The following is a 20,413-nucleotide window of genomic DNA, read 5'->3' as shown; positions in this document are numbered from 1 at the left end:
GGACCCCTTTTAAAAATGTCTACATCAGAAATATGGTATTCTTTTTAACCAAATTACCACAAAAAGGATGGATTCCATGCAACTATCTTTGCAAATACAATTGATCACTTTCATTGAATTTTGATGTTCCTCTGATCTTAACTATTACTTAAAATAATTCCTTTTAATTTCTGCTTTATTAACTCAAATACTAGGTATGAATCTATACAAATGAGGGTTATTGACCATGGATTCCAAAATAAAACTAGTGGCAGTAAGGTGGTGTAAGTGAAATTAAAAAAAATGTGTTGAAAATATCAGATAGCGATAAAAGGTTAACAAAAGAAATGTTACTCTTTTTGACTTGGCAGGACAACACAAGGGGTTAATACTGGTGTATGAAATGCACATATTTATTTTTATTCATTTTTTTACATGACAGGCAGTCTGATGATAACTGTTATTATTATTAAAAGTGAAAATGTCCTATTTTATACGGCTCATAATATTTTACAGATGAGTACAGTAACATGGCAGTAGTCCAAACTTTCAGACAGTGATGCAGACGAAGGTATTCCCATAGGAGTCTGGTCCATTTCTTACCCTACTCATCATTTCCTCTCACATGCTGAGCTATGGAGAGAGTGAGGGAGCAGATTTCATAATCATACTGTAAGCCACAACACCAAAACATAAAAAAATATATATAAACTTGATGCCAGAACAGTTTTATCATCCTATTGGATGTCACGTTAAGTTTTTTGTGTAAATGAAGCGGTCCACTAACCGAAATTATGTGACATAGCAGCCTCTGAAACGCCGTCAGCCCCAGTGGAGGAGGCTGAGAACATCTTTTTAAAGAGCATGAGACCACAACAGTGGCTGGATTTCCACTAAAGCTTTCACCTCTTCAATGTGCCGTAACTGCACCGAGCAAAACAAAACATCAAAATAGTAAGTATCTTTGCTCTATGACATCCATTCTGAAACAAATTCAGCTTTTACTGAGAACTACATAAATATAATTATGATAAGTAGTATTTTCACCTTTGAGGACAGCTGGCCAATCAAATACACATCTGAGTCACTGAGTTGTGTGGGCTGGTAATCAAGTCAAGAGCAGCCGCGGCAGCCCACCAATGTCATCATTAAGAGTCTACTTAGCTTGATTCACTAAAAGGCTCAATTGAAAAAAATGTTATTTATGTCACTTAAAATTGTGTAAGACACATAATTCCTAAATGGCAAGTTTTGGAATTTTGTTTACTTTCAATACCAAGCTCTAACTGTGGTCCTAGCACAGGGCCACATTTATTAAAATACAAAACGTGTATGCTTAATGTAGATGTTTACATACCTCTGCTTTGTCAGTGCTCCACACTAGTGGTTTTGTACTGACTGAAAAATTTGCTAAATTGTGTAAATGTCATGGTTTCCCCAGTCAACTCCACAGTTAGTCTTTATCTCAAAATAACCTTCATGCGCACAAAATATCCTTCTATACACCAATTTCTTTTATTATATTTGTCTTAACATTCTTCACCCTAAAAGGCATTTGTAAATTCTAACATTAAAAGTGTACTGTCTTTTAAGATAAATATATGCAATACGTCACCTTTGTTGTGTAGCAAGAAGCTGTATTAAAGGTGTCAAGAAATATTTTCATTGTATTGAGCAATATGCTGCAAGTCATCATTAAAATGACACACATTGAATTTTGTTTTGTTTATATATTTATTAAGCAACATTCTATATCTTTCAAAAAATATATATATACACATCGTAAAAAAATATCAGTAGAGCATGCAGAAACTGTTTCCACTACCACCTAGTTGGTTTGCCCTCCCCACTCCCTTCTCCTGTGAGGTATCCATCATACAGCTCTCTGAGTTGCAGGATGAGCTCCTCTGTGTTCTGTCCCGTGAGAGCCGACACAGGGATGACACGCTGGGTCACGTGGCTCTGTAGAGTCTCTAGCTTCTCCCGGGCATCAGGTAGATCCATTTTGTTGGCTATAATGGCCTGAGGCCGCCGGGCTAGACCAGGCTCATACTGGTCCAGTTCATAACGCAAGTGCTCGAGCTGGGTCCAGGGCTCCGGAGTTGACAGATCCAGAACATAGAGGAGGAAACGGCAGCGCTCTATGTGTCGCAGGAAAGAGATGCCAAGGCCTCGATTGAGATGGGCTCCTCGAATGATGCCTGGGATGTCAGCAACTACGCAAAGGGTAAAAGCAGAACACACACACACACACACACACACACACACACATATATATTAATACCAAAGCTGCAAATTATACAGAGCAAGGTCGTATGAAAACTTTATTATACCGTGGTCAAATAATGAATAACAATAACTATGATATATTTCTTGTTTGCTTAAAATCAACTACCTGCAACTTGCTCGTGATCCCTGTAATTGACAATTCCTACATGCGGGTTGAGTGTTGTAAAGGGGTAAGCAGCCACAGCAGGCCTGGCATTGGAGATGGCTCTCAACAATGAGGATTTCCCAGCATTAGGAAAGCCCACCTAATGGGATAGTGGAAAGAAAATCTGTTGATTGCATTTGCGGTGTTGAAAATCAATTTGCTAATGTAATTTCAAACATAGGCAGCTTTTGTCTCACCAGTCCAGCATGGGCCATGGTACGGAGCTCTAGGTGAAGGACCCTCTCCTGGCCCGTCATTCCTGGGGTTGCCGTCATTGGGGCACGGTTCTCATTGGACAGAAAGAAGCGATTCCCCTTGCCACCAGCCCCTCCAAATACAGCCAGATACTCCTGGCCGTGCTCAGAAAGGTCCACTACTGTCTGTCCCTGTTCCTTCACCACAGTGCCTAATGGTACCTTTTATGAATAGAACAAAAGCAAGGTAAGGGTTTATGGTACAAACGTGACAACAACAAAAAAATCATACATTATATTCTGCTAGATTGCATGTAATTTATGATCAAATGCATGGACTCACAGAGATATAGGTTGGGCTGCCATTCCTGCCATAACAGTTCTTGCTGCCCCCTGATTGCCCATCCTCTCCCTTGTAAACCGGAACTATTTGCGCCAATGATTTGACAAACTTGTCCGCTGAAAGCACACAAATAAGGAACGAATGATGGTAGCACATTTTAGCGTGCTACTGAATAACATGGCAAAAGAAGCGCCTAATTGTTTTTGATTCTCAACTGATCTAATCACATGCCTGACTGTAAGGGGGCAATCCGAAATGACAACATGGTGTCTAAAGTAGGCATGGACCGATTATCTGCCTCGGACGATTATCGGGCCGTTTTTAGGGCAGTTTGCAGATTATCTGTATCAGCATTTTATTTGCCTGATAACCGATAAAGTTAATTAATTAAAAAGTGCGCTACTTTGGCTCTGCTACAGCTCTATGTCAGTCCCTCGGCTTCGGTTTCACTCAGCACTGAGGCTAACTGAGTCCCGCCCACAACACTATCTGAATATGTGTTTATTTTGTTGAAAATTTCAAATTTATTAAATCATTGCTTAAAGCATTTAAACAAAGTTTTGTGTTGGAGTTTCTAACAATCCAAAAACCTACTTTTGATTAAAAGAATTAAATGTTCACTGTAAATGCATATTGGTTCCAAATATTGGTTTTGGTTTCATTAACTGCAGATAATCGGTATCAGTATCGGTCGATCACTTGTCTAAAGGCAAGAGGGGACAATTGGAATATACATGGAAAACAATCTGGTGTAAGTACACATTCCTTAAAGCAGACGGACACCCAACTTACCCTTGATAATGATGCTTCCTCCGTCACCTCCATTCCCTCCATCTGGTCCACCCCACTCTTTTCGCGGCTCACTGTGAAAGCCACTGGCCCCTTTACCGCCCGACCCAGCCTCCAGCTTCACACGGCGATGGTCCACGAAGTGACGGGTCTATGGGCCAAATAAAGAAACACTTAAGGTCCCATGGCATGACATTAATATGTGTTCCCTCAGCCTGCATATGGCCCCCCAGTGGCTAATAACGGCAATAGACGAGCACTGGGTATCCTGCTTTGCCTTTGAGAAAATGAAAGCTCAGATGGGCCAATTACCTTCCTTTTCTCTGCTTTGCTTGCCCAAAGAATTTGGCTCACCCATGACAGAGAGACATCATGGCTTTTAAACGAGCAAAGTGGCAGTTGGTCAAGGCCACACCCCCAGCTTTGACCTTGCCCCTCCCCTCTTTCTCTAATCCTCAAAAACTACAGACTCAGAAATGGCACATACTTAGGAAAGCTCATTGTGGGACTGGCTCTAGTGGCTGTAATTCTGCACCAACTGAATTTTGGGAAAGAGACTTCAGATAGAGTATTAGGGGACCACTAAGGTCTTTATAAAAGCATCCAAAGAGCTCCATGTCATGTGACCTTTCAGACAGTTGGCTAATCCACTGTGAATCATCAACAACACAACACTAGGATGGATTACACACAAAAGGAAATAACAAGGGCTGTACTGCTAAAAGCTGAACATTAATTTGACAGTAGAACATTCTTATGATAAATTAATATAATAATATAGCAATATAACAATATGTCAGAAATACCCCTCGGGAGATGTTTTTGAGGCATCCCTTGATGAAGAATGGACCTAACTTTAACTGATGATAAATATGTCAGTAATACAGGTTTCTTTTAGAGTTATCCACGAGGTACATCTAGTGAAACATATTGGAGAGATTAAGGCCTTTTGTATTGTATATTTCTGTGATGAAAAGAGAAACTGTTTTTATCCCATTCATACTAAAATATTATGTATGCACGTTAATCGTTTTACAAGGAGACAGACTAAACAAATGGTCCAAATATAGGAATATAAAGTCTTTGTTTTGAAGGCAACTTGAGGGCTTTTACTAATGGACTGACTCTCTACTTTTTAATTACCTCTATTCATACGACTTTTAGCCCATAGAGCAGAGAAAAAAACACTTTGTTGGGAAAGTGGAATAACTGTAACGTTGCACATTGCTAGCTAACGCTAGCTCAAACACATCACGTTACCAGCTTCTTTTCAGACAGCTCTCTCTTCTTCGGGTTTCCTCGGACTTTGGCGCACAGCGTGCAGGAGGTGCTGATATCTCGGACACCACCGGGGGCTTTCCGTCCCCACGCTGCTGGGACTGGAGAACTGGGACTGAACAAGCTCACCTCTTTTCTTCTGACCTCCTGTCCTAATATGTATCCTAAAAGTATGTCCGGAGAAAGCCACCGAGGCCTTTTAAGTCTCGACAATGTCGCCAACATTGTGACGTTCAACAGACAGTTAACGTTAGCTAATTATTCTGAAGTAACGTTAGCGTTAATGTTATTTAACGACGGTGTGACAGTCACCTATACCGACCGTAACATGTCGGATAAATATCGGACATCTGTTACAATTCTGTAAATTCCGATGAACAGCATTTGTTTTATAATATAGGCATGTCCAGTAACACAACTAGCTACTACTGCATGCGTACATGTATGCAGCCATATCTTTAACTGTCTATGAGTGCATTATGCGTCCCTGCGAACTACGGAACCCTTGAAGGGACAGTTTGTATGTGCGATTTTTAATGACGGCATCACTGCGACTTGGGCCTCTACCGCCACCAAATGTGCTGGAGTGTTACGGTGCATTTAGGGGCAGCAGAAAAAAATAGAAAAGAAGATGTGAATGTGATGCCATGAAGGCTTCAATAATTTAACGTTTTGAGCTGAGATAAGACCTGCCAACCATTTTAATGCAGTCTCAAAATATTGTAATTCATTGACCCATGTCTGTAATACTTATAATATATAGTCTACTATAAAATACTATATGATATGATTGTCTCAGCTGGACAGAAAAAAGTTAATAAAAAACTTAGTTTCTTTTGTTATGATGTGTGCCTTCTGACATTTCCTTAATAAATCCACAAAAATGCAGACATACAAAAGGTGAATGTGAGTTTATTTTTTTATATAACAAACAGTAACAAAAGACAGCAGAAAAGATCAGGTAATGCAGACTTAGTAGATAACATTCATATTTGGATTATGCTCGCCAAACTTAACTCTTTCACTCGTTTTCTCTCTCCTCTCTCTCTCTCTTCTCTCCCTCTTACACACGCTCACACACATCAGAGATGGTCACAACATAGAACTAGAAAAGACTTGCCATACATGTTATACATGTTCAGCTCACAGTAAAATGAAACACTGATACAAATTCAATGTAGTATAGAGAAGCCTGTGATTGTCACTGTTGAGTGGCACATATTTATTTAGCTGTTTGACAGCCAGCAGTCTCCCATTTTTGATTAACCCTGCAACTGTTGTGTTATTTTACCCCTCTGAGATAAGTTGAGTGAATATACTGCAAAGCTGGACACTCGCCCTCACAATAATAATCGTCATTACTGCCCAAACTATAAGAAACATTGATCAGATGAATGACCAGAGGTGTTGTCTGCCTTCTTTTAAATAAACAACTTAATATAGGCCTACTGTATGCCCATTTTGTAATAACACAAGGATAGATAAAAATGAACCTTGTATACCCTTTGTCTTACTTTGAACATTATTTTGTATATCTAATACTATGCATGATGATAAACATTTTCACTCAAAAAATGTTTTTGAAGTAGGAAGCTTTATGTTTATGATGAAATGCTTTACGTAGTCTGTCTATAAGTCACATAAATACAGAAAATAATTGTCCTAAATATGACATGTCAGTTAAAACCTGCAATATTACATTTAATAACATTTGACAAACCAGCCCTAGTCTTTTGCCATCATTGTGTGTCAACAAACACCTATACTAAATAATGATATAGTGTAAGCTCACCATATGAACCAACCCTTAACATGACTGACTGAGTGTATTGCACTTATTGAAGTAAAGGTGCAGGACATGCCGTTCTGTTCCTGTGTTACTTTGGCTTTTTGAGGATCATTCGTTAAAAACAGCCTGGAAACTGCAAACTAAAGTGCAGACAAAGTGGCAATTTGTTTTGATATAAAATCATTACTGATTGGCATCAGAGTAGTGTGACCCCTCCTAACTCTGCACAATAACATATGTCTGTGTAGAGCAATGCCACAGAAAAATATATGCCAAAAAATTACTACCACAATGTATGATTATCATGGACAGTTATACGCGCTGTTAAGTCTGGATAAGTCAGCTAACTATTGTGTCTATTACCTCAGAAAGACGTACGCAAAGAGTGAAATACATAATGTTAGACCACACAGCAACACATCACAGTTCTACTAACACAGACAACATCCTGATCAAGTCTGGTTTAAGGACCAACGTTTTCACCTTCATGAAATTAATTTACCTCTATATATCTTGAGATATAACAGCATCTCAACTAGGAATTAGAGCAAGAGCTGGACCTAGTCTGTTAGACAAATATCAAGGAGCATTTCCTTCAGCGCTAATTTGCTTTTAAAGCCTCAGTCTCTCAAACCACGGGCCCATTTTGGGCACCACAAAAAAAGAATAAAAACAGAGGCTTGTAAAATAAAAGAAAGATTTTAAGCAGAGGATGGGATACAGTCAAGTGAAAGGCATAGACAAAAAAGAAAGAGGAGGAAACAGGCAACTTACTAAGGCTCATCAAATGACTACTGCTCCTTTTTTATTACCCTATTTCATCCATATGGAAGGTTTACATTAACTGCCTGATTTCTACAAGCACCCTGTGTTTCCGTTGGGTGGCCAGTGGCACTCCACACCTTCAGCTACAAGCTACAACCCTGCAGCGAGCAAAACAGACAAGGGAAGCACCACATTTTAATACATTATGTCTTCTTAGCTAGAATGATGATTAATGAGAGGATAATAAATCTGAGGCAGCCAGGTCTTCTAATCCACGGCTGAGCCAGCGCGTCACTGCTGAACCATTCCTTTTTTATTTTCTTCCAACAGTAAAACAATGTGGTCCCTTATTGTTGATAATTTCCATACTGGCCCTGCAATGTAAAATGATTTACACTAAGAGATTAGATTGCATTTATTTATACATTGTGTTGTTCACTTCTTTTTTTCCGCATTTTTGTTACCCAGAGAGGCAAACAAGCATATTTGAAAGCTACCCCATTATACAGGCATCAGCTTTCCTGATGTTGTTTTTAGGTAGTCAAGTATGAGTTAGATTTGAAAATGAAAAAGAAACAAATCTTAAGAATATAATTTATTACAAATAACGGGGTTGAGGGCTAGGTGAGTCTAAGTCTGCTTGGGTTGTTGTTCTATACGTCGGGCTAGGTCATCATACATCTTAATTTGGCAAATTAGAAATTAGCACCATCATAAAAATATCAGGCATGGCATGAAGCATTGATTGTGGCAAACAAAGGATGGGAAAAAAACATAAAAAAGGTCTGCAAACTGTAGCTCCCTTAAATGCAATCTCATGAAACAAGTGACCTTTCAAGCTAATGCTCTTCTTCGGAACGTCGCTTGCAGATGTGCCAATAAATTGCCCTTAAGGGAGCTACACTGTGGAGACCTTTAGGTTTTTATTGTCTTCTATTGGTCCAGCACCTGCCTTCCACAGTATGTGGATGTGAGCGACTGCTTTGCATTGTGAGGAATAGATTAAAGGCAGATTATTATTAGTCATTGTTTTCTCTTTTAAAACGTATTTATAAATTGGCCGGCAAATTCCATCCAAAAATAAGCATTTAATAGGGATAATATACATATTCTCCTGAAACGTAAATGGGTATCAGTCATTGTTGCAAAGCCAGTTTCAGAGATTCAAAGAAATCTGATTGTAATTGCTAATTTGATGTACCTGTTCGTAGGCATAGGGCCTTTGCGTCTGCGCTCCAGGTCCTGCCTGGGAGGAGCGGTAGGAGCCATACTGTTGGCTTTGACCCTGCTGATACTGAGAATACTGGGAGGATCCACCCTGACCAGGACCTGTAGCAGAGGGGTTACATTCAATACATGTATTAATTACTTTTGGTTGTGTTTATGCTTGTGCGACAACAGATTGTTTGGCTGTTCTAACCGTATCCCTGTGGCTGTCCGCTGTAGCCTTGTTGAGAGGAGTACTGCTGCTGGCTGAAGGGCTGCTGCTGGCCAGAGCCCTGCTGATACTGCGCCTGCTGTTGACTATACTGAGAGTTACCTGGAGATATATAAACACACAGGTACATGTCAACTATTAATCGTATGCGGTAGTACTACTACAGTTTTGGTTGGTCACAATTAAACAAACGGTGCAGGACAATATATCTAAAACACATGGTTGGAAATGGCAAAATGTATATTGGGTACCTCCTTCATAGTAATGCTGTGAAGACTCATCAAATGATCTGTCGTAGCCTTGCTCACCATATGAAGACTGTTGATACGTGTACTCTCCGTGACCTGTAGAGAACACTGTTCAACATGTGCAACTCCTCTGCAAAGGCATTACCCACTTACATACAGAAGAGAAATTATTATTCACAGTTTGCAGCCAAAATATTAATAATACATGTGCAACGACTAAATTACAAGCACAGACAACATTTTCACAGCTTCTCGCTTCAACTTCATGCACAAAGCACAAAGAAACACCCTGGAAGTAGTCTGCGCTCTCTCCTCAACACACTGCTATGGCACTCTCTGAAATCTGAAATTTCGGCACACCAAAGGGGACAGTATGGACACAGACACAACGGGAGGAAACAGAATTGAGACCAATGTCAGTCTTTTGCCATTTTTCTCTCCAATACTCTTCCTCTCCCACAGTAAGGGGAAAAAAAAACAATGACTGGGAGGACAAGCTGAAGCTTCAGCACTGCAGTTAATCTGGCTCAGGCCAGTGGGATAGTGCTAAAAGGAAATTACATTACTCATAATGTGTGTTTGAGAGCTGTGTGTATGAAGTTTATGGATGTGCTCGATTACCATCAGGGTAATATTGCCGGTTTATGGGCTCGCTGGAGCTCTGAGTGTGTCCATACTGCTCTCCGTAGAACTCGTCTTGTCCCAAGTACTGCTGTGCAGATCCTGCAAGACAGGCGACACCACGATTTGTTAAACAGAACAGAACAATTGGTCGCTGAGTTGGAGATTAAAGGGGCTGTTCCAGGACACTTGGGCAATTTAGGCCGCCTGAAGGTGTGTGTGTGTGTGTGGTGTGTGGTGTGTGTGTGTGTGTGTGGTGTGTGTGTGTGTGGTGTGTGTGTGTGTGTGTGTGTGTGTGTGTGTGTGTGTGTGTGTGTGTGTGAATTAAGAACAATGAAAGACAAAAATGAAAGATTATAAAAGACGATTATTATAGACAGCTATTTTAGAAGTCGTCATTTAGTTATGAGGATATAATGAATAGCAATGAGTAGAGAGAACAAATATGCCAATTATAATTTTCTTTCTAACTCACTTATGTTCTGTATTTCACTGGTGCTGATTTTCTGTGGGTTGAAATAATAACATAAAGGAGGCTATTTTGGGCCAACCCAAATTTTGGAGACACTAATTAAAGTGGAGCAATTATAATGAATAATTCCATGACAAATTAGAGGAGATATCATTTTAGAGGAGAAAATAAGGATTACAGAGAGCCAGTTATCAGGCAGAATCTGGTCTCTGCTTGGTAGTGGTGTGCAGAAAATCCAGATTCCACTTATTCCCTTTCCCTTTCAACTTCATATAACAAACTCAGAAAACCAACAGAACAAAAACTCTCTGGACAATGCATCGAAAAGCCAGGCACATTCTAATCTCCTTTACACACCACAATTGGCCCAAACATTTGAACTTCTACAAAAATAGCTAAACAATTTCAAGGCAACATATCTGATAATTCCCGATATGACCACGGTTGACAGGAGAGCCCTAGCAACAATCCCTGGACCAATCAGGAAGTAGCTGGTGAGCGAGCAGCTTAACTATGGACACAGCAATTCCATAACAAAGTTCTATCTGGAAATACTTCACGCAGTCATGCAAGGATAATAGTATACCAGAGTCAATAAGGACATACAATCATGGCTTGTTTCCCAGGAAACAGTATCCCATCCTTTTTATATATCTGTTACTATGTGCCCAGTCTAAACACTTCCAAAAACATAACAGGACAGGATGGAGCTATTATTAGCCACATGCTGACACAGCACAAGTTAAGTGATTCACAGAGACAGGAACCTAATGTGACACGAGTTATATATCTCCAGACGGCTCCTTAAAGTTGCAGGAAGGCAACAGGGATAGGCAAACATGCAGACATTCAACATGACATTTTTGAAGGCAAAAACGAATACCATGCATGCTCTAATACTTCCTCAACAGACTTAGCATTTCCAATCTGGAAACTGTGAGACTTGCATCCAAACTTTCCAATTTCAATCCAAACTGTAGTCACACATCTATTTATGTACTCAACCACAACACCAACAAACCCATTGGCACACCAACCTGACACGAAGAAGTCACCACCACTTACCTTGCTGTGAGGAGCGATAAGATCCCATGGGTCTCTGAGACATCATACTGTTTCCTTGACTGCCCTGACCCATCATGCCCATGGCCTGCTGTCCCTGATAGTGTTGGCCCCCAGCCTGGGCTGAGGAGTAGTGTGGAGTGGCAGACTGTTGGTGCATCATGGAGACTGAAAAGCAGGTGCGATTATGGGGGAAGGGGGGGAGATCTCATCCATTAATATACACAGACACACTATTTGCACATACCAGCATTAGCATTCAACAGCATACAAAGCATTCTGAGAAGTGAAACTGGCAATCAGGGCACAGGAATAAGCCAAAAGGGGTCCATAGCAGTCAGGGGTCTCTTAAAGCAAAAAAATCATTTAAGAGATGCTTTCAAGATGTTGCTTTGAAGTATAAATGCAAACAAAGCCAGTGAATTCAGTGCATAAACAGAGATATCCACACAGACATCCAGGGAGAGGAGGGCTGCATCTCAGGGTCAGGAGTCAGAGATTAGGAGAGGTAAAGCCTGGAGCAGAAGAAAGAAGGGAGGACGCAGGAAACCTCTTTGATGAACTGAATGTGTTTGGTTATTTTGATGGTTACGTTGCATAGGATGATAAGTGAGTGCATGTAAGCGAAATATTTAAAGCTATTGTGCGTAGTTTCTGTCGCCCCTATGAGGAATTCTAAGTAATGACAACAAAACTGTTGGCACGTCCACATGATACAAGCCTTCTGTGATTGTGCACCCCCCACCAATCCTCCAGACAGTTTCTAGTAGCCAAGGAGGAAACGGAAGATAAAAAAAACATCATGGCCTCTTCAAAAGAGATAATTATCTTCACTCGAGTTTCTGTGTGCGAAAGTTGCCAGACGACACAATCTTCTGAACACAGCCATACTGAGAAATGCAGAGAGAGTTGTGTGGGGCTGAATAAGTGGAGTCTTAATTAACTTTGTAGCAACTTTTTTGACAATGGCTTGAATGTAACGGATGTTTATTAAAAAAAAAAGTTACGCACTAAAGCTTTAAGCAAGATCAAGCGGGCGTTTATATATGAACATTTCTGAAATCATCCCACTGTTTTACCATATGGTTTCTACCTTACTCTAAACACTGAAAGGAACCTTGAGAGTATAGTTTGTGATAATCCCAAATGAGTCCCAAATCATGAGCCTGAAAGTATTTCCATAAAATTAGACCATCCTGATGATTAGGCTCCTCTCCACCTGGCTCACCTTGGTTGGATTGCATGTTGAGGTTGCTGCGGGAGGAGGAAGAGGAAGATGAGGATGTGGAAGAAGAAGAGGAGGAAGAGCCATAGCCAGGCCCGGGGCCCTGGATCATGCTGCCCTGGGAGGAGGGCGCAGCGTGGCTGTAGCCGGAGGCTGGGGCTGAGCTACTGTAGCCGCTGGCTGGCAGGCTGAGGGATGTGGAGGGAATAGCCGACTGCACCTGACCAGACTGCTGCTGCATGGGGGCATGGCTGGGGCCTGACGACACACACGCACAGTCAGAGCAGCCAGCACACGTTCCCATGTGGTGCTATGTCATGTTAATCATGGGCCCACATTCAGTTCATCTTTACAGGAAGCATACATGGTTGTACAAGGATTGAGTGTGAAAATGAATGAATTAGAAGCATAAAGAAGGAAAAAGTTGCTATCGTTGCAGATACAGTACATCTGACTATTAGCTGAACATAAGATCATCAGATACTTGCAGGCAATAAAGATGAGAGACAATGGCACAAACAAGACATGGTAATGTATCTGCAGACAAAAACATGCAGCAAAGTCAAGACCGGGGGGGACTCGAGACAGGGGACAGACAACAAGATGGAGCTGTATGTGTGCACACCATGCACGTCTGGGTTTGTGTAAAAAATGAAATCCGAGTTGGCTAGAATTAGGCTGTACAATGCACATTTGTGATAAAATCTCACCATTGCTCATTTGGCTCTGCATCAATGATGTAGGGGCCAGTCCCTGTGCCATATTGTCATTGAGGTTGCTCGGAGTGTGTCCCCCACTTTGACTCATTCCTCCAGGAGCCATGGACATGTTGGAAGTGGGAGGCTGGAGGTAAAAAAAAACAAACATAGTTGATCATTTTAAACAGCAGTTTAAAGACTACGCGTCCTGATTGGCTATCCTCCATGTACTAATGTCCCAATTTTATATTGACTCCTCTATTGTTTTGTTTATATTATAGATTTACCAGTGGACAAATTATGTGAAAAGTGGATGTTTAGTCTACTCAAAGACTGTGTTCTGGATTTGTTATGAGTCTTCATTAGATGAGAAAAGGTGAGGTTGGCAGCAGCAAAACTAATCTGATGAAGATGGGAAATCTACTGTCAGCACTGTGGAGACAGGTCTGGCAATGCAAGACTACTTCCTGAAACCTCATGAGTGACTCACTGCAGGTAGTAGTGACTGCATGTTCTGATTTGAATCTGCTATCGTGGCCAAGTAAACAAGATTTCTGTGCAGGATCTGCTGATACCTGTGAAAAAAAAGTAAAAACAAAAGAAAACATAGCTTAATTAACTCACTTTTAGCCTAATATCACACTCACAAGGCGTTAGGAGTAAAACACTTACTGTGTGCATTCAGCTGTCTTGCCTTTACTTTGGTAGTCCATTATACATTGTATTAAATGATGATTTTCATCCAGCATCTTTGAGAGACAGCAAAATAACTTCAGTTCACAGTATGTCAAGTCAAATTATACACTAAAATACGCCCTGTTAAAACATAGCATGTCCTGGATTATCAGAACTTCAACCAGTCTATGAACATTTCTTTCTGGGTCAGGAGCCAAATGATGCAGCAGCTTTTCAGTCTTTTTTTAGCACGTCGTTTTAAAGTCCCTATTTTAAGGACGGGTATTTGGGGGGGTTATTTTTTTTTTTTTACCATAAACCGTTCACTAAAGGATAAAAGCAGCGGCAGTCTGAGGAGCATATGGCTCAGGGTTCAGTTTCTCTCCATCCTTCTGCGTTTCTCAGTGGATGCATATATGGTTTTGTAATAAAACGGATGTCACTCTGTCAGGATGCTGTATGATTAACTGGCATATGCCTAACTAACAAAAGGCCAGTTCAGGTGTTGCGCTTTTGAAATTCTTGGAAACAAATCACACAATCTAACGCTGGTATAGATTTAACATACAATAAAAAAAAATAAAAAAAATCCTTATTGGTCAAGGGGAAAAAAGCAGCGAGGTTAACAGCGTCACACGGAAACAGGTTCATAGGTGTTCATGAAGCGGTCGCCTACATCGCCGTCATTGGCTTTGTTTGGTTCGCATCTTCAACTGACTGTTACGTTACAATACCAGTTGCCATTTCTTCTGATATACCACAGTCTACTTTCTCTGCACTGGCAGCGGACCGCACACTCCCATCCTGACTAGAATAATCACAAGCGCCGCGACCCATCTCAGGATTTTTTACCTTTTGAATCGTTTGCTGTGTTACCTCCCCTTTACTCCTTGGACGCACCGATGAAAATGCCACCGACATGTTGTCATATGGGAAATAAAAGCGCTTATTTTATTCTAACACATATTATCTGGAGCGCAGCCCTCTATTTGGTTACATAGTTTTTTTCCATTACCAGGGTATGGGGGTATTGACTGTGACACATCTGTCATCAACGAAGGAAAAAGAGAAAACACTGAATTTCTCTCAATGTAATTTAACATACCGTTTTGCTGAACGTTATTTATGGTGTGGATGCGAAACAAATGATACAGATGTTGAACTGTTACGTGAGAGGGGGAAATCCCTCTCCCTCGGTTTTTGGTATGATCCGGACTGTGAGTAGCCTACCACTTTCCCTCACTAGAAGGAGTATCTCTGTCTGATTCATGAAAGCCAATCATTCCACATTGTGCGCAAAAGCTCCATCGAGCAATTGAGATTTTTTTTTTTTTTTTTTAACATCTTCAGAAAAATGTGAATACATCACTATACCAGTCTTGTGTTACAATATCACCATGCACCTGACGTGCGTTTCCCTCCCCAGGTCACTGTCAATCAGGGACGTCTGCAGTTCTCAGAATCAAGCAATAGGCCTAGGCTACAATTAGACTTTTTAATAAGTTGGACAAAAACACCTGTTCTTTAAAGACAAGGGACCAAAAAAATACTAATAAACACCAAAAGGCCTTGTCTACTGTCCCAGAATAATGTATTATCAGTGGTGGAAGAAGTATTGAGATACTTTAATTAAGCTAACTGGGCCGGCTATTACCAAACAAGAAATAGGACTACAGAAAAGTTATGCAAATCCAAGCAGGCCAAAATTCCATGGGCTGAGAAAAACTACCCTATTTTCAGCTTTGTGACAATGTATTTTCCAGCAGATCCCATTTTTAATAATTTAATTAGCTTAAGTGGGAGAATTTTCTCACCCCAAAAATAGAAAAATTCTTAAATTTATCGGAAATAAATTCACCATGTCTGGTTGTCAATGGACAATATCAATGGAATTGTAGTCTTAAAAAAAAATTTAAAAAAAGAAAAGCGCAACAATAGTTGCCTGTGAGATATACTGAAGTAGAAGTAAAAGCTAGCATAAAATGGAAATACTCAAGTACCTCAGATTTGTACTTAACATTCAACCACTGTATCTTAGGATAGTCCAACCCAAGGTGTACACATGTAAAGCTCACTTGTGCACATGTAACTGACTTAATGACAATATAATGGAATGTATCCTCAGAGAGCATAAAACAAAAGCATCAGCAATTTCCAGTTTATTTAAATTAGTCTCACTTGTTGCTTCAATATGACGGATTATATGAGGAGATGTAACCTTTAAATACAAGTTTAGTTCATTTTGTTGATGAAATAAATGTACTCCCAAGAGGCAAAGCAAGATACTTCAACATGAAACTAATAAACATTTGGGAGTGAAATACTTCCAAGTAGCAGAATATAAACTTAAACACTCCCCATTTAATTAAAATAAAAAAAAGAGTAGGTAAACAATCTGAGGGGAAAACAACTTTTGTCACACAGTGGACCATTTAATGAGCCATGCATCCATATTCAAAATGGGGACAAATTCCAAAAAGGCTATTAGAAGAAAGGAAAAAAAAGAAAAAAAATAGAAAAAAAACAAGGTCCTTCAGACAGTGACAGCTGATTTAATGGGTAAAATTCCCATTTGTTACACCCAAGTAAGCCATCCTTGGAGGATGGGGTTGCTTTAGCACTGTGTTATCAAACTTGGACATTTACAGCTGTCCACTCCTGGTTCTGTAAGATAGCGTCTGAGCAGGGCCCCATCCTCTTCGTCCACTGTAGCCACCTCTGAAGCCTTGGCCCCTCATGAACCGTCCAGGGACCCCAAAAGTCTCCAGATTGCGCTTCCGCTCCTCCGCCCATGTTAGTCTGAAACCATTGGTTGACACAAACAAGAGGCACTAACCTGTAGCTCCGCAAGCAGGAGAAACTAGGGTTTGAATATTAAAGGATAAAACGCCACTCGTTTACCTGAACTTATTCTCAGATGAGATGTTGTCAAAGAAAGACTTCGCTTTGTCGTAGTAGCATTTTGGTCCAAAATGATAATGCTCTGCAGTTGAGTGCTGTTCTTTCTCTTCTACCTCATGGTTTCCATCTGTAGACAGAAATATGCACTGCACATAACATGGAAGGATGCGCTATAAAGACCAAGCTGAAAGTGTTGAACAGGTTACAAAGCAGATAACACACTCACATGTTTAGCAATCTAGACCATTTTGGTGTGAGTTTTCTAGGGTTGGAGATATCGTTCGTAGGGATGTCTGCCTTTGGAACTATATCACCGCACAGAATGTGTAGGCCTACTCATGGGCGAGAGGCTTGTGACCGTGCAAGATGTAAACAATAATGGCGTCCTGCTAGCTCAGGTGAGCCAGCCGAGCAGTCTCAGTTATAGCTACAGTCACAGCTCAGGCAGGGAGGACAAGCCTCTCGTCCATGAGGAGGCCTACTCTTCCTACTGCGCAGTGATCCCGTTAGTAGGTGTAGTTCAGTAGAAAGAAAAGTTACTAGGCCTACATGAGAACTGCTCATTACCAGGTCTGGATTATCTTGAGTAACCAGGTCATGATTTCTGGTAAGCCATTGGGTTGAGTTTTTCAAAATGTTTACTTTTGACGCTTTGAGCACCACAAGCTGAGCACCAGTGGTTTAGTATCCGCGATAAGCAGGTATACACACTACAAAGCTCCAGGATTTCCATATACCCACTTAAAAATGCCCAGAGACACGCAACATACTTTCCATTATAGTTTGGATAAATCTTGGATTGTCATCTGTGTTTTACTTCACATAGAAGGCAGACATCTCTACGACCGATATCTCCAACACTGAGAAACTCACACCAAAACAATCTAGATTGATAAATAGCACTACAGGTAATAGTGAACTGTCCCTTTAATAAAAAAAAAATCACATACTGAGCAGTAGCAAATCCGGCTTTTGAAGTTTCAGTTATTGCTGGTTTTAGGTTGTTTCCATTTAAATTGCTAGGTCCTGTGCCACAAGTGAAAAAATCTTTCAACATGTGTTTGGAAAAGCAAGAATTGTGTCTCTTAGCTGCAAATATCAATGAGTGGATTAAATTTCAACTTTTACCACCAACTATTGTTAATCGCTTTGAGTCATTTAAAATAAAAATTCAGTGGTTACAGCTTCTTGAATGAATATTTCCCTGTTTCTTTGATTCTCGATGACAGTGAACTGAAAGTTGTGACAAATGACATTTAAGAACATAATCTTGGGTTTTGGGAAACACTGAAAAAAAAAATGACTGATCAATCAACAATGAAAATAATCGTAGTTGCAGCCCTAATCATGTCAATGTCATCCCTGCAGTTTTGGTGACATAATCCTGATGCCAGAATCCATCTGTATTGCTGTCCTGCTGAGGCAATACCTACAATTTGAGGTTAAGATTTGGAAACTATATGCAAAACAAGAGTATTAATAATTGTATGTGATTATAAGATACAGTTTTAACTGACCACGTGGACCAGAAAGTAGTGAAAACAGAAAGTAGTGTCAAAAAAGTAGAATCTAAAATTCTGTGGTGCATTACCAACCTTTCATCCTGTCCTGCACCGTCCTCTCTAGCTCCTCCTTAATAAACTGTGCATTTGACGAATCAAAATCAAAGTCTGTCTCAAACTTAAGGATGGCAGATGGACCATTAGCCACCATCAGCTGGCCTCTACTACGGTTCCTGCGCCTCCGAGCTCCTAAGATTTATTAAAGAATAAATATAATAATAATTTGTCATTAGTAGCTAGAAAAATAATTCACGTACAAAACTGTTCCACAATTACCTTGTCTTCTTGGTGGTGACCTGTTTTCATAGTTTTGCTGCTGTGTTTCCTGTTGAGCAGTGGGCAAACGTGGGCCTGGCTTCACTTGAATAGGAAAGAAAAAACACACTTTACACTCACACTTAAGACTGCATTTGCATAGACAGACGTTTCCTGAACACCTTTAACAGAGTTCTATAACACTACAGGACTATTACACAATCCAAGCTAGTCACTTTTTAGGTCAATTAAAGAAGATAGCATTTGATTTTTCCCTTTCATCACTGCAATTCTGGATGCTTACTGATGGCTCCAGTGCCCCTTCTGGTCTGGGAACTCGCTCCTCTGGGCCTCTGAGGCCTCCTTCTCTCCCATTGCCGCTCCTGCTCCCGGGATGGAGTCAAGCCTCCCCTTGGCCTAGAGCGGTCCACTTGGACGGTTTGTACAGCCTTTTCCACCATGGGGCCCCTTACAACAGGTAAGCCTGGAAGAACAGACCCTGCAAAAATATATTTTTTTAAATCCAATACTGTAGTATGCATACAGCCTACTTAAAAGTATTCCTATTCACTAAGGATGTGGGTTTATGGTTAGTTTACTAGCATTTGCCTTTGCATTCACTGACTTACCAAGGCCAAGAGCTGCAGCATACTGTTGATTAAGTAGAGAGCTGGCAGCAAGCTGGTTGTAGGCGGGCATCCTTAAGGGGCTATATGGTCCAAGAGCTGAGTAGATGCCTGGAGAGCCTGAACTGGATGACTGAAAAGAAGAAGTTCAAACAATTTAACACATTAGCTGAGTCTGTATAAACTTTGTCAACTTTTAAAGTTCTGTAGTGTGGGGCGTGAGCCACAGGAGTTCTTGTAAACCTGTACTATTGCAGGATCCGGGGGTAGGCCGCGATAAGATCTTGGAGGTTCACACAATGTGATGTCCTTAATATCAGTTCCCCGGAAAGTGATGTACTCATAGATGTCATCTTTTGATGGCGCGGGTCTGTCAGTGGGTCGTCCCTCTGTTCCAAAACACTTGACTAGTTGAGAGATAATGTTAAGGGGAAAAGATTGGCAATCTCCCAGTGTACAAAAAAACTCAAAATGTATGTCTTTCTTGGACATGCTGACAGGCTGTAAAGCAAAGGCCCACACCACTCACCTTTTGCAAGCACTACTGTAGAGTTCACTTTATCAATTGTATACAAAATCCCCTCATAACGATTTTGGGCTTTTGAAATTAACCCTATTTTACAGCCAATGTAGGGCTTTGATGAACTCATTGCAGGAGACCATTCAGGACAATACAATACAAGAACTCAGGTGGTAGCATTCAGGCCATGGAGCGACCGGAAACAATTTATTGGCGTCCACTTGAAACCACGCCCATTGATTGAGATTTAACGCACCTGGCAATGAGACTAGCCTACTATTTCACTGCCGGTCCTGTGCTGAACTTTTCATTTATGACTCGTCTGATACTTATAGTTATTGACATTTATGATTGTTTGTAACTTATATTTGTTTGTTAGGTGTGTAATATTTTGTTCTGACAATTATTTTGATAGCATTTCTCAAATGTGTAAGAACTTGCAACAATGTAGGCAACTCCCGTAGCGTCAAGAAGCCAAAACATATGGCTGGAAAACAACTGTTTAAACTGGCAATTGTTGATCAGCGCTATTGAGTCGA

The 20,413-nt window shown here is 40.6% G+C and overlaps 3 protein-coding genes and 1 long non-coding RNA gene across 9 annotated transcripts; 1 reads left to right on the top strand and 3 right to left on the bottom strand.

Moving 5' to 3' along the window:
• Positions 1 to 1,493: 1,493 nt before the first annotated feature.
• LOC116692229 (uncharacterized) lies at positions 1,494 to 17,825 on the top strand. Its single transcript, XR_004332663.1, has 3 exons — positions 1,494 to 1,505; positions 11,916 to 11,920; positions 17,738 to 17,825. It is a non-coding gene; the product is annotated as an uncharacterized LOC116692229 (long non-coding RNA).
• On the bottom strand, positions 1,735 to 5,466 carry mtg2 (mitochondrial ribosome-associated GTPase 2). Its single transcript, XM_032520330.1, has 7 exons — positions 5,437 to 5,466; positions 5,000 to 5,255; positions 3,743 to 3,890; positions 2,951 to 3,066; positions 2,611 to 2,829; positions 2,375 to 2,513; positions 1,735 to 2,195 (listed from the first exon to the last, which is right to left on the bottom strand). The coding sequence occupies exons 2-7, from the start codon at positions 5,240 to 5,242 to the stop codon at positions 1,801 to 1,803; spliced, it is 1,260 nt and encodes a 419-aa protein (XP_032376221.1). The 5' UTR covers positions 5,243 to 5,255; positions 5,437 to 5,466; the 3' UTR covers positions 1,735 to 1,800.
• Positions 5,914 to 15,488, bottom strand: LOC116692223 (calcium-responsive transactivator). Of its 5 annotated transcripts, none has more exons than XM_032520333.1 (11): positions 15,407 to 15,488; positions 14,008 to 14,084; positions 13,826 to 13,910; positions 13,348 to 13,480; positions 12,641 to 12,895; positions 11,416 to 11,580; positions 9,879 to 9,980; positions 9,261 to 9,353; positions 8,992 to 9,111; positions 8,773 to 8,900; positions 5,914 to 7,945 (listed from the first exon to the last, which is right to left on the bottom strand). In XM_032520333.1, the coding sequence occupies exons 1-11, from the start codon at positions 15,407 to 15,409 to the stop codon at positions 7,919 to 7,921; spliced, it is 1,188 nt and encodes a 395-aa protein (XP_032376224.1). In that variant the 5' UTR covers positions 15,410 to 15,488; the 3' UTR covers positions 5,914 to 7,918. The 5 variants fall into 5 exon arrangements, with proteins under 5 accessions (XP_032376224.1, XP_032376222.1, XP_032376223.1 ...); XM_032520331.1 differs by lacking the exon at positions 15,407 to 15,488 and adding an exon at positions 14,863 to 15,015; XM_032520332.1 differs by lacking the exon at positions 15,407 to 15,488 and adding an exon at positions 14,863 to 15,015 and having other exon boundaries at positions 5,914 to 7,729.
• Positions 16,147 to 20,341, bottom strand: LOC116692226 (protein LSM14 homolog B). Of its 2 annotated transcripts, none has more exons than XM_032520336.1 (8): positions 19,884 to 20,341; positions 19,598 to 19,761; positions 19,358 to 19,487; positions 19,033 to 19,227; positions 18,750 to 18,833; positions 18,507 to 18,662; positions 16,912 to 17,038; positions 16,147 to 16,809 (listed from the first exon to the last, which is right to left on the bottom strand). In XM_032520336.1, exons 1-8 carry the CDS (start codon positions 20,002 to 20,004, stop codon positions 16,653 to 16,655), a joined length of 1,134 nt encoding a protein of 377 aa, XP_032376227.1. In that variant the 5' UTR covers positions 20,005 to 20,341; the 3' UTR covers positions 16,147 to 16,652. The 2 variants fall into 2 exon arrangements, with proteins under 2 accessions (XP_032376227.1, XP_032376228.1); XM_032520337.1 differs by having other exon boundaries at positions 19,033 to 19,212.
• Between the last annotated feature and the right edge of the window lie 72 nt (positions 20,342 to 20,413).

The sequence above is a fragment of the Etheostoma spectabile genome, chromosome 7 (genome assembly GCF_008692095.1).
Source record: "Etheostoma spectabile isolate EspeVRDwgs_2016 chromosome 7, UIUC_Espe_1.0, whole genome shotgun sequence".
Taxonomy (NCBI): domain Eukaryota; kingdom Metazoa; phylum Chordata; class Actinopteri; order Perciformes; family Percidae; genus Etheostoma; species Etheostoma spectabile.
Note: the sequence above shows the minus strand (reverse complement) of the source record. Positions and strands in the feature narration are given on the sequence as shown.